This window comes from Patagioenas fasciata, chromosome 2 (genome assembly GCF_037038585.1).
Source record: "Patagioenas fasciata isolate bPatFas1 chromosome 2, bPatFas1.hap1, whole genome shotgun sequence".
In the NCBI taxonomy this organism is placed as follows: Eukaryota; Metazoa; Chordata; class Aves; order Columbiformes; family Columbidae; genus Patagioenas; species Patagioenas fasciata.
This window is the reverse complement of record NC_092521.1, coordinates 162,319,939-162,333,347: the sequence shown is the minus strand read 5'-3', so window position 1 is coordinate 162,333,347 and position 13,409 is coordinate 162,319,939. Positions and strand designations below refer to the sequence as shown.

Below are 13,409 nucleotides of genomic sequence, written 5' to 3'. Positions count from 1 at the left end.
CATGACATTTTCTAACATTTCAAGGCCAGGCTGGACGGGGCTCTGAGCAACCTGAGCTGGTGAAGATGTCCCTGCTCATGGCAGGGGGGGCACTGGATGAGCTTTGAAGGTCCCTTGAACCAAAACTATTCTGTAATTCTATGATTCTATGACTAGAAGACCTTGCCTGTCCTTTTTTCATTTTAAACTAAGAACATGACTTCCAGCCTCCTCCAGCTGCAGGCAAAGCAAGCTTGAAAAATGACAGTTAGATGGTTTTGCACAGCAGTACAGGAAAATAAAGCAAGACAAATGGCTCTGCTCCTTTCCTAGGTTTTCTGGGATGACAGTGGAAGGGCCTACACCACCCTCCTAAGGACTGAGCAGCCCTGTGAAAGTGTCCTTAGCTTACCCACCATCCTGATACAGGTTATAATTGATGTTTCTCTATGATTGTGGTCCAAAGGCTGGGATGGTACAAGACTATGGGATGAATTTATGGATTCAGCAAAGAAAAATCCAAATGTAGAGTCCAGCAGCCGGTAGGATGGAGGACATCCCATGATCGCTGAGTGTCACAGGATGTTATTCCCAAAGAGCAAGCGTGGGAAATAGTTTGAGGCAACAGGACATGAAACGTCTGTGCCCGGCTGCCAATCCTCCCCAAACCTGTCTTGGACTAAACCCCACTGCCCTGCAAGTTGTTACCTACATGTCATGAATACGGGGGAAAATCTTGAGGAGGAATGAATTTCAGTTTCAAGGCCTTCGAGGGAGCAGAGCTGAATGGTTTTCCCCGTTTTTCCCTTGAGATATTGGAAATAAGAGCCTCTTGCTCCATCTATGGGTAAAAACTAGTACGGTCAAAAGATTTGCTTACAGAGGGCATGGTCTACCCACGAGATGTTCTCCTGGAAAATGAATTATTAGAAGGAATAAAATATATGAAAACTTCTCTGTATTGCATCTTGCAGTCTTCTGAGACAAATACTATCTGGTCCTTTATTACTGGAGCACTAGGATTAAAATAATCCTCATGGATTAATTTAGGGACCACAGTTGATAGCATTGAATTTCAGGAGAAAAATTCCTAAGAGAAGGCAGAAAATTAAAACTTTACATTGCAAACCATTTCCTTCCTCAAATATAGTGCAAGTTCACAGCTGTTCAAATCCGATGACCAGCTTCAAGGTGTTTGAAAGCCACCTCATTTTCAATTCAAAGTCCTATAAACAACCTTTAAATCTGAGATAAATTTATCTTTTGATCCCATCCACCGCAACCCAAAGCTTTAGGTCAATGGAAACCTTTTAATTGATTTCCTTTGCTGTTAATACTGGCAGCACCACCATGAGTCATGAGTATTGCTGTTGCTTGAACTGATGTTTTTGGAAGGGGAAGCAGGACTGGAAAATACCCGGCTGTCCTTCAAACAGGGCATTCGGCCCTGCGGCAAAAGCTACATTTTAATGACTAAAATTTCATACAACCATGTACTTTTTATAAAATATTCTGCGTACTTTTAGTTTTAGCCTATCTACAGGGGTAGCTCCCTGATTTCTATTCAGTAAAATAAAGCTCTGCTCATTTATTTGTTGTCTCTTAAGGGAGAGCTCGTGCAAGACCATAGAAAAGTGTAATCCAAACTGTGTTTTCCCCCAGTGCAGCTTGTCCTCCTGTGTTTACTTTGGATCAGCTCAGTTTGCTTTACCGAGGGTAAATTTGTGCCATTTCTTCTTTCTCTTAGCATTGTACCTGCTCACATAAATTTGTACACAAGAGAAATGCACTCCCTTCACAGACAAACCTCAATAACATCGCAGAGCATCAGGTCCTGGGCTGTTCCTTGTGAGAGCAGTTCACGGAGCTTCAGGCAAACTTAAGACAAACTGGGAAACAGTTCCACAAAGCAAATTTTGAAGTCACTTTGCACAGCACCTCAAACTTCAACTTGTGTCTCTTCACTCGTACTTTGCTCCTGATGTCCCTGAAAAACACCTAGGAAACCAGTGTCAGCTCTGTAGAAGCCTCCTGCCAGCTACAGTGCTATTCTAAAACTAGAAAACTCCAATTTACTCATTCGTTTTCCTATCCAATTGTCTATAAATAATTAAGATGTAAGTGTTCAATGGTCCACAGCTGCTCACATGCCCACGCTGATGGGTAAACCCAGGTACAGAGCTCCACATCTCACAGACCCAAGTCTCCACCAAGCTTAATTCATCCCAAATCCATATTCAGTTTTCAATTACTGGTCTAGCAGTGCTGTGTGAAGAAATTTTCAGACAAGAAGAAATTTAAAAGCTGAGAATTAAATTTCCAAGTACTTGCACAGAAGCCCAATATGCAATGACTTGGACTTTTCTGAGGTGAATTCCCCAAACCAAAGGGGCTGCCCTGGTGGCCAAGCACACACCTCACCCCAAAAACATCCCTGCAGAGCCAGGAGGGGACTGAGGTGGGTCTGTTGTCTTTTCTAAGGTGGGATGCTGGATGTGAAGACCAACCAGCAGTTTACTGATTTGAAGCTGGTCTTACAAAATACCTGGAGTGTCTGGCAGCTGAGTACATTTTGTGGGAAGGTACTTTTCCTTTCAAGGCAAATATTTTGTCAGACCAGTCCGTGGGGTTACGACCATATGCTGGACTTGGGTAATCAAAGGGAAAAGGCACCAGGATGAGCTTTTGGCTACTACCAAAACAAGTGATACAATATTAGAGATGAACAAAAGCTTTAAACTCGCAGCTTTAATTGGAAAATGTTTTAAGCTTCATGTCTGCAAATCACACTTCGTGTTTTAATATCATCCTACCCTAACCATTAATACCCGTCCTAGACTGCATATATTCCAAAGGCAAAATAACAGCTGGGAAAAGAGCAACTACATGGGAAAGAAAGCACTGTAAATACCACACAGCCTTTAAAGCGAAAACAAGCTAGGGAGAAGTTGCTTCCAAGAAAAACAAGGAATATGCGGAGTAACAGGTTAGCCTGTGTTTTGAACAACACGTGGGAGGAGGAAGTGGAGGGAAGATGGGGATGTTCTTTAAAACAAAGCCTGTATATATTTCCCACACACACTGCTCCATGGCAGGGAAAGGAACGCAGCACAGATGCTCTTCAGGTAAACTGGGGGACAAAAGAACCCCAAACCCTGTGAACTTTTAACTGGTGCTTTATTTATTTATTTATTTATTTTAAATTGCAGATTGCCTGGATAAAGTGCCAATTTGCTATAAACCTGAAGGGAAGGCTCCTGTGCAGAGTTTCGCAGAAGAGCCACAGCTGTGCGTGACCTCCGGAGGTCTCTAGTCCAACCCCTGCTCAAAACAAGGCTTCACCTTTAAACTGGGGTTTTCAGAGCCTTGTTCAACTAAATCTGCAAGGGCAGTGATTTCACAGCCCCTCTGGGCTCCCTGCTGCGATGCTGTGTCACCCCCATCAAGAACGATTTTCTTACACCTGCCTGGAGTTTCCCTCACAGCCTCCTGCCCTGTCACTGGGCAGACCTGAGATGCCCAGCACTGCCTTCTCCAAAACCCCATCACATAGCTGAAGACAGCACAAAAGCCTTAGAATCATAGAATCATAGAATGTCCTGAGCTGGAAGGGATCCACAAGGATCGTGGAGTCCAACTCCTGTCCCTGCACAGCACAACCTCACAGTTCACACCGTGTGTCTGAGGGTGTTGTCCGGTCTCTTCTTGAACACTGTCAGGCTTGGGGCTGTGACACCTCCCTGGGGAGCCTGTTCCAGTGTCTTCACCCTCTGGGTGAAGAACCTTTTCCTCATGTCCAGCCTAAACCTCCCCTGGCACATCTTCCTGCCTTTCCCTTGGGTTCTGTTGTTGGTCACTAAAGAGAAGAGCTCAGCCCTGCTCCTCCTCCTCCCCTTGTGAGGAGCTGGAGCCGCCATGAGCTCTCCCCTCAGTCTCCTCCAGGCTGAACAAACCAAGTGACTTTAGCTGCTCCTCTTTAGTCTCCTCTTCTCCTCCTCCTTCTTCTTCCCCCTACACCAGGTGCCCCAGCCCCTTGCTGGACCAGTACAGCCTTGTCTCCTGTATTGGGGAGCCCAGAACTGGACCCAGCACTGCAGATGTGTCTCACCAGTACTCAGCAGAGAGGGAAGATCATCTCCCTCGACATGCTGGTGATGCTCCTCCTAGTGGAGCCCAGCACGCAGTTTATTTTCATTGTAATAGCATCAACCCAGCACCAGTGGCAGATTGGCTGTGAAGGAAAACATGCATGGCAAGTACCTCTCATTTCAACGCACTCCTGGTTTCAGAAGTGATTAACTTTTAACACAGGTATCCCAAGCTACTTGAGAAAATGGGATTTTAATCACGTAGGCTGTGACAGTTTCAAGCAGTGAAGCATTTATGCACCTTCAGAAATATGGGGACGTGCTGGTTTTGCTCTTCTCAGAGCTCTTTAGTGCAGCATTTGCACAAAGGTCTGAGAACACTGGTCTGAGGAGCCTCTGAGAAGTCTTGGCACTCTGAAAATGCTGTGCAAGCCACAGAGACTTTGTTTTGAGTGGGACGTAACCAATTAACTTCATGTTTTGTATTACATAGGGTTATTCTTTACCTGCAAAGTAGCAGAATGCAAATGTGTTTATCGGGAAAAACTACACAATACAACAGAAATGCTAACTCATAAATCTCCAGAAGTCCTGAAAAGGATTTGTTCAATGAAATTCAGTAAAATGCAATTAAATATAGTAAACTGTAAGAGTGTAATTTGTTGCCGACCCCTGCTTAGCACATTCTGAATAAAATCTACTTTAATGTGGCAGTGAAGGGTACGTACCTGCCGTAAGAGAGCTAACGATGTGAAAGCCTGTGCTAAGAAATGCTCTGTTTTGCAAACAGCTGCAGAATGGGAAGAGTTATCAATTTAAACACCAATTTTAATCATCACACCCTTGCCAAGCACTGTCCCTCCTGCTTTAAGGACAAAAGCCCATGAACAGCCGAGCCCAGCGCAATTCCTGCCGCCCTCTCCGGAGCAGCGGGGTCACAGGCATCTTCTGATGGCTCAAAAATAGCACGGCCCCGTTCCAGGGCTGTTCCCGCGACAGTGATGTGACCTTATCAAAAGCATTTTGCTGACTACTAGAAGATTCCTTTATTTAATATTCTGTTGTACCTAGCTAGGACTTCAACAGTGCTGTTTGCTTGGATAACTGCCTTAAAACATCACGAGATGGCTTCGCTATGCAGGTGACATCGCCGTTACTCACACAGCAGCGAGCCCTTCTCCGTGTACTCTATCAGCAGCACGTTGCCTATGCAATAATTGAACCTATGCGGACCAGCCAAAAAAGAGCTTAAATGGACTTTAGTTATTGAGAAGCTTGAAGAAGAGGGGAGCATAACATCCTTGAACTTTAACCAGAGAAGAACAAATATCCTTGAATAGAAATTAAGCTTGGAGTCTACTTGGAGTCCTTCAGAAACACTGACTCAACTACTTCCAATCTCCTGAAGGTGTTTTAGAGGGAGGCAAGGGCTGGAAAAGATGCAATTTCACTTCAGCTGCGGTAGAACTTCTGATAAACATAAAGCAAAATCCTATATGGGGTTTGTATAGCTGTGCCCTTGTGCACAGAAGTCACTATGAAATCAATTGTTCTGATTAAAACCAACATTTTAAATGGAAATAGATGAAGAAAAACAAGAAGGTTCCTCAATACTATTTAAAAGCCACCAAAAGGTATCAATAGCTTTCAGCACATGGAGTACTGTGTTCAGGTTTGGGTTGCCCAATGTAAGAAAGACACGGACCTGTTGGACTGAGTCCAGAGGAGGCCACAATGATGGTCAGAGGGTTAGAAGAGCTCTGCTGTGAGGACAAGCTGAGAGAGTTGGGTTTGTTCAGCCTGGAGAAGAGAAGGGTCTGGGGAGATCTTAGAACACCCTTCCAGTACCTAAAAGGGACCTACAAGAAAACTGGAGAGGGACTTTTTACAAGGGCGTGTAGAGATAGAACAAGGGGTAACAGCTTTAATGTGAAAGAGAGTAGATTTAGATGAGATATAAGGAAGAAATTCCTCCCCATGAGGGTGGTGAGGCACTGGGACAGCTGCCCAGAGAAGCTGTGGATGCCCCATCCCTGGAAATGTTCAAGGCTGGGTTGGATGGGGTTTGAGCAACATGGTTTGGTGGAAGGTGGAAGGTGTCTCTGCTTGGCCTAGATCATCTTTAAGATTCCTCCCCAACCCAGACCATTCCATGGTTCTATGAACACGTTGCATGAAACATAAGCCAAACGCAGGTCTATCTATGCATCACTAGTTCTGTATCTATGTTGTCACAGAAGATTTTACAACAATTTATCATTGAGTTATTTCTTCCGTTCACACACGGAAAACTCGCTGTGGCCTGACAATCCAGTACCCCAGAGGCAAGATATTATTCTTCGCTTTCCCCTCTAATTCCGTCCTCTTCCTACAGCCTCTAACCCCTTGGGTAGACCAGGGCTGGTTTGTAGACCAGCACTGGAAGGCTTTATTCAGCAAGAAAGTTTTAAAACCGAAGCCTTTTCTAAATCCTGCTCATTTCCGAGTCCTAAAGGAGTGTTAGCTCACGGGCTGCTGAAAAGGTAAAATTAGTGTCTGATATAAAGCAGGCAAGCGCTCTGAACCACAGAGGTCTACAAAGCCTTTCATATTCTGGCAGAGAAGCTCAAACGCTCCCTTAATGGTCATTTGATTGGAAACACAGACAATGTACTTCTATCCATAAAAGTCTCTTTTTCCCCCTACAAAAGGGCAAAGAAATACAAGTCAAAAGAACAACTGAACTTCTCTACGGAGTCTACAGAAGCGAGTCACCCTTAGCTCCCGAGATGACATCTTTTCTGTGCCCACCTCCACCACAAACCCCACAAACATCTCCAGCTGTTCCAGAGCCCCAGCACTGACATCCAACCAGCCTTGGAGAAACCACCCAGAAAACTCCCACTGAAATGGATGCGGATTTCTAAGCAAAGCTTTGAAGTGTAATTTCCCTCCTCAGCCCTGCACAGGTCATACCCTAATGGTCAGCACGTCAGAAACCCAAAACACATGGTGAGTGAAAGCGAAAACGAACAATTAGCACATGCCTCATCTGCACTTACTTCACTACCGCAGGTAAAGAATGGGCCAAGCCCAGAGGTACCGTGTATCTTCCTGAAATAACATGAGCAATTTCTTACTTTTTCTTGATCTGGAGAAAAACTTGATGCCCCCAGGAGAGGTAGACGGGTTAGAATTGGGGGAGGACTCTTTGGAGGAGGACCTGAAGATCCCACTGAAGCTCATTCGGCGTGGGGAGCGTGGGGGAGACTCCTGGTAGGGGAAGGGGAACACTGTTTTGGGTGAGCCAGGGCTATGTTTGGATCTCACAGGGGCAGAAACAGGGCTGGAAGGTCGGTTCTGGAGCCCTTTTGAGAAAAGGCCTTTTGAAGGACTGCCAGCAGAGCAGCTTTCTTCCGCCTAAGGAGGAGAGAAAAAGGAAGAAAAGAGAAAAATCACCATTAATTCAGTTCAGCTCAGGCTGTCAGGGTCTCTGCACTTGTCTCAACACCATCAATTCCTGTTTGTTTGGGTGGTGGATTAGCCAGACCTCACCTTCCCCTGCGCCTGCCCGCACTACACGTGGATGTGTGGGTGCCACCTCTCGAGGCACCGTGCTGCCCCTTGCTCTTAAAGACTCCCTGAATTTCACAAAAAAAATTCAACATGTGTGTATACATTTTATCATCACACATTTAATGTAGGATTTTCTTTACTCTTTGCATTTGCAACACATCCCTCTTCCTTCCCCGGACAACTGAAAGGTGACTGGCAATTGATTTATTTAGGGCAATGCATGATCACCATTAAGGAAACACAGTACCTCAAAGCCTTCCTCTTGAATTTAGGTGCACATCTATGGTACTTAAACCTCCATCAGACGATGCGACACAGGACAGTGCACAAGCTCCCAAGTGCCTGACAGGTCTCTACAATGGCAGGCACAGCCACAACTGCGGGATTGCAACTCCAGTCCCAAAAATAGAGGAACCATTTTAGAGTGGCAACGTTTCTGCTAATTACCCTGGCCTTGAGCTTGGGTATGACCTTTCTAACAGCTCTATCTCTTCTGGGACCTGTGCTGGCTTTCCAGCTACCGTGAATATCTGTGCACAGCACAGCACTGTGTGGGCTTGCCCAGCGAGGGGGATAAAAATCCAGAAAAACAAACAAACAAAAAGAGCAAAGATTAAATTCTCCCTGTGTACAATTAACAGAGGCTGACCCCAAAACCACTGTGGGATTTGCCTGTGCCTGGGCTACACGTAGAGTTTATTTCCTTCTGGATGCACAAAGTACTTCTGTGGCCACGAGGCTGCTTTTTTAGCTGGGGGCATGTCTCATGAATGAAGGGCTCTGTTCTGGCAAAAGGCAGTGGTGGGTTCCAGGTCTCCGGGGAATACGTAAGTGAAGGCCACGGTGTGTGTGCCCATGGGCACAACGTGCCGTTGAGTTTCAAGTCCTTTGTACACCGGCTCCTCTCTTCCCAATAAAGCAACATGAGCTATGGAGCAGATAGCAACTTCGACCTGCAAAGATGCCACCTGATGTGTGTTAGTTTAGTTAGGTATGGGTGTTGTTGCCATGGGAGTCGTTGTAGGGAAAAATGACATCTTTTATAGGATGACTTAGATGAAAGAAGAGATGAAAGAAAGCCTCATAGGTATGTAGGCCCTTCTTTGGGTCAGTGAAGGGCTTGTGTATACAAATACAGCTAAAAATGGTCAGCTGAGTTTAAAACATATATGCAATTAACTCCCTTTTCAAAATAACATTTGGCCACAGCTCCAAAACACTTGCAGAAACATGTATGAGCAGCACGACGGCCAAATAGCTGCTCCCTCTGGAACACAGGATCCCACTTCTCAGAATCCTTTTTGTCTCCTGCATGTGCACTTTGGACCTGTTCCTCTTTCCACATGGGATGGGACAGAGCTGGAATGGGTCCTGTGCTGTGGGAACTGCAGGAGGGCCTGCAGAGAGTGTGGTCCCTCATTTGGGAAGGTTTCTGAGCTAAAAGGCAAGTGGGACTTGGTCTGGAAGATGGACAAAAGTAGTGTGGGTCACCAGGAGGGGCACAGAGATGTGCGAGCACGGGCCTGGACAGCTGATGAATTCTGCTCTGTGCCCCTCTGCACAGCAGGGAGATGTCCCTCAAGAGGCGCAACCACTTTTTGTACCTTCACACTTGTTTTTGACAGCACACACAAAAATATATCAAAAATATACCCATCCTTTTGCAGAAGAATTAGAGGAACAGTTGCCCTCAAGGGGAAATTTTTGTAAAGGATAAATCAATTCTAGCTGAAGCACTGGGTACCAAACACCCTGACATTATCCATTAGAGAAGATAAAAGTAATGGTTTGTGCTTAAAGCAGTGGTCTGAGCTTCCAACTCCATCATGGATTCTGCGTGCAATCTTGAAAACTCATTTCATATCACACATCTGTTCTGCCGTGAGGACCGTATCTCCTTTATTCCCACATAGACCATCTCCTGGCCAGTATTCATCAAGAATAATAGAGCACAATCCCTCAGCTGAGACTTGGAATAATAGCCACGCTATAAGTAAATTAATAAACAAATGGTACTTTTGTCATGGGTAAATAGTCCCAAAGTGGTAGCTTTTTCATAAAAGCTCATTAACTTTACTAAAATATCATCTGTAAATCATCTGAGACTGCTTATACGTTGTTCTCTTCACAAGTACATAGTCCAGCAATCAGCCAAGTAGCACAACAGCACCTCCTCCTGCATTGTGATTTAAGCAGGTCTGTTGCCAAATGTACTGCCTGCAAATGAGGAGTAAAGGATATTTTCCATTTCATTTTAATCATAATACAAATATGCCACTACTAGTGTAATTTAGAACTGTTCCCAGGGTGGTCATTTCATTATAATTGTTTCTAAAGTAACAAGCCATGATATTTGTAAAGCTGAGAGAAGGACATCGTTCTGGTGTTCCACTTAATATTTTATGTTATCTTTTCTGCATGCGATTCCCTGATAGGAGACACATTTAAAAGCCTATGGTATCCTCACAGGCTACAGCTATTCTAGAAATGTAAAATGTCAAGCAACAATTCATCAAAAAATGTCAGTATTCCCTTGTACGCACAAGGGAGACACAAAAGCAAATTGTTCTCCAGTTCCAAGCAGAAGCAGCGGGATGTTTTTATTTATTGCAATCACAACCAGTTGCTTTCTCTCCATTGTGTCAAGCTGATGAATTAGCTAATTGTCGGATCACCAGGGGCACGCTGCTAAATACACATGCACATGCTACTAAATGAAAGGAAATTACTACATTGAATTCTTCCCCAGCCACTCCACGTGTTAATTATACAGAGGTTACACCCACTATCGAAGTAGATAAATACCTGTGATTTTGCTTTGGGAATTACAACAGGATTGGTTTCTTAGAATATTATTGGAGGCTAATGGATTGCAAGTATTAAAAGGTGATTAGGTACATCTATGAGTAAAATCAACAGCAACAATAGTAATCACAGCATATATAAAAGTCAGAGGGCAATGTTAATTCTCTGCTTCAGCTGGAAGGTGGAAGGATCTCTGCTGCGGAACGAACCCCACGGTCCCATGCAGAGTCAGTGTGATGAGTCTGGCAGTGGTGCTGGGGGCAGGTTACACACCTAGATGGTTCAGCAGCCCGTTCTTCCTGCCTTTTGGACTCATTTCCTGAAGCTATGACAGGCGAGTGGGCACAAAACCCTTCCAAGTGCTTTGGAATGATAACTATTCCTCCAGCTGAGATGTCGCAGTGAAAAAAAGTATTGCAGCCTGGTTTCTCACGTTCATAACCCTTGTACATCAGTTTGTGTTTGTCCAGGAAAAGCAGTGAAGTAAGAACGGGCAGAAATATGAAACACGCCTAATAAATGCACACGGTGATATGGCTCATTTGACCCTGACTGGATAATTGGCCTTTTGAAGATAAGAAGTACAAACACGCAACGAAAGTACAATAAAAATCAATGCACAAATTAGGTCTAATCAAACAAATTAAAGATTTCCTCTAAGTACTAATATTGTTCACCTAATTAAAAAAAAGGGAAAATAAAAAGAAAGCAAACAAACAAAAACACCAAACAAATAAACCACACCAACTAACAACAGAATATCGCCTGAGTTGGCTTTTTGCGGAGTTTACATGGGAATTTTGAGCTCTACACCTAAATTTGGACCCCATAAGCCTTAAAACCAGTTATGCTGGAGAGAAATCTCAGCTCCTGACTGTATGTCTGTGGAGCAATAGGGCTAACTTAGCAGCTGACTGTATTCGCTCCAGGCTAAAGCAGTTACCTTGCATGGCACTGAGTGAATATATCCTAAAATGCTGTAAGACACTATCAGTTTTCATGCTTCAGAGCACAAAAGAATTCTCAGCTGGGGACCAGGGAGAAACTTTGCTGTGTTGTATACACCAGACAATCTTATACAGGCTCCTAAAATACATCCAGAACTGGCTGCTGTTGAAATAAAAGCAGGAAAATAAGACGTGTCTTACAGTGCTTGGCATCTAGCAGACTTACTTTCAATTTTTGAATGAAATGGAAAGCGATAGCTTGGCACCTGCCTGGAGCTGGGCAGCTCTGGAAGATTGCAGCTCAAGAAATAGCCTCCTTTGTATTTCCTTGGAGGTGGGAATCCTCCGTTCCTAATCTCTCCTTCTTTTCTCACAGCTACACCTCTAAATGGCTTGGAGCCATCCTGCGATGGACCAGCACACTCACATCTTCATTTTCAAGAGACCAACTCCTGAGTGACAAAATCCCAACATAAACCACTACCAGTCCCAGACTACCCCATGCCAGTGAGTGAAAGAGCTGGACACAGGCTCAAGCTGTCATGCAGTTGTCCTTAGGGATTTCTGGCTTGCTCACCATCCGATGGGGATTTAGTCTGTGCCATGAGGACTGCCCAGGTGCCACCTGGGTTCGCAGAGAGCACTAGCCAGGGATGGTCACCTGTTGCACGGGACCATCCTGCTTCAATGGGTGCAAGAGCTTGGCTCTGCAACAGCACCGTGCCCCAGCCCTTTATCTCCGGGCCAAGAGAACTGTTGCTCCTGTTAACATATCCCAAGTGAGCAGTTTTGTATCTCATGCTGTTAAGAACTGTTCATCCTGAAGGTCAGCCAGGTCTTCCTATGTAAGGTCCTTTCCTATGACAAAATAACCCTTTTCTTTGCATCACCAACCAATTTGGTTAGCTTCTGTTCTTCATGTCAGCCTTACCAGCAAAGAGCAAACGAAGGACTAAGCCTGGGGAAACCCCACCAGTTTTGTCCCTCCACCCAATAGCTGCCCTTTCAATACCAGCCAGACATCTTTGCCTTCAACTATTTGGACTACTATAAACTAGAGAGCTCGGCAATCACCACTGTGTGAAATGTAACATGAAGAACTGCTGGATTCTTCACCTGGGACGCAGTAATCCCGGTTATAGAATCATAGAATCATTTTGGTTGGAAGAGACCTTCAGGATCTCAATCAGGATTGAATCCAACCATAAACTAACCTAACTCTAGCACTAAACCATGACCCTAAGAACCTCATCTAAATGCCTTTTAAACCCCTTCAGGTATGGTGATTCCACCACTGCCCTCAGCAGCCTGTTCCAATGCCCGACAACCCTTTCCATGAAGAATTTTTTCCTAATATCCAATCTAAACCTGCCCTGGCACAACTTGAGGCCATTTCACACAAACCGGCGCAGGAGAGGCTGAATAACAGTGCTGTGGAAAGAGATCTGGGGGTTTGGGTTGATGGCATGTTGAATATGAGTCAACTGTGAGCACTGGCAGCCAAAAGGGACAACCATGTCCTGGGGTCAAGGGAGGTGACTGTCCCAGTCTACACCGCTCTGATGTGGCCCCATCTCAAGCACTGTGTGCAGTTCTGGGTGCCTCAATTTAAATAAAAAGGACATCAAACTGCTAGAGTGTGTCCAGAGGAGGGCGACCAAGATGGTGAAAGGCCTCAAGGGCAAGACTTACGAGGAGCTGCTGAGGTGACCTGGTTTGTTCAGCCTGGAGAAAAGAAGGCTGAGGGGGGACCTCACCACAGTCTACACCTTCCTCTAGGGGGACAGAGGATGGGGAGGTGCTGATCTCCTCTCTCTGGTGACCAGTGACAGGACACAGGGAATGGAATGAAGCTGAGTCAGGGAAAGTTCAGATTGGAGATTAGCAAAAGGTTCTGCACTGAGAGGGTGGTTGGTCAGTGGAACAGGCTCCTCAGGGAAGTGGTCATGGCCTCAAGCCTGTCAGAGTTCAGGGAGGGTCCGCACAACACCCTTAGTCATATGGTTTAGTTTTAGGTAGCCCTGCAAGGAGCTGG

The 13,409-nt window shown here is 45.1% G+C and overlaps 1 protein-coding gene across 5 annotated transcripts in view; it reads right to left on the bottom strand.

The window, feature by feature from the left end:
- The window catches only part of PRKAG2 (protein kinase AMP-activated non-catalytic subunit gamma 2), a 237,468-nt gene that overhangs the window by 133,385 nt on the left and 90,674 nt on the right, over positions 1-13,409 (bottom strand). For all 5 annotated transcript variants that reach the window (XM_071805331.1, XM_065831779.2, XM_065831780.2 and 2 more), the window contains one exon: positions 7,187-7,466. In XM_071805331.1, coding sequence (XP_071661432.1) covers positions 7,187-7,466 — 280 coding nt within the window. The remainder of the gene's footprint in view (positions 1-7,186; positions 7,467-13,409) is intronic.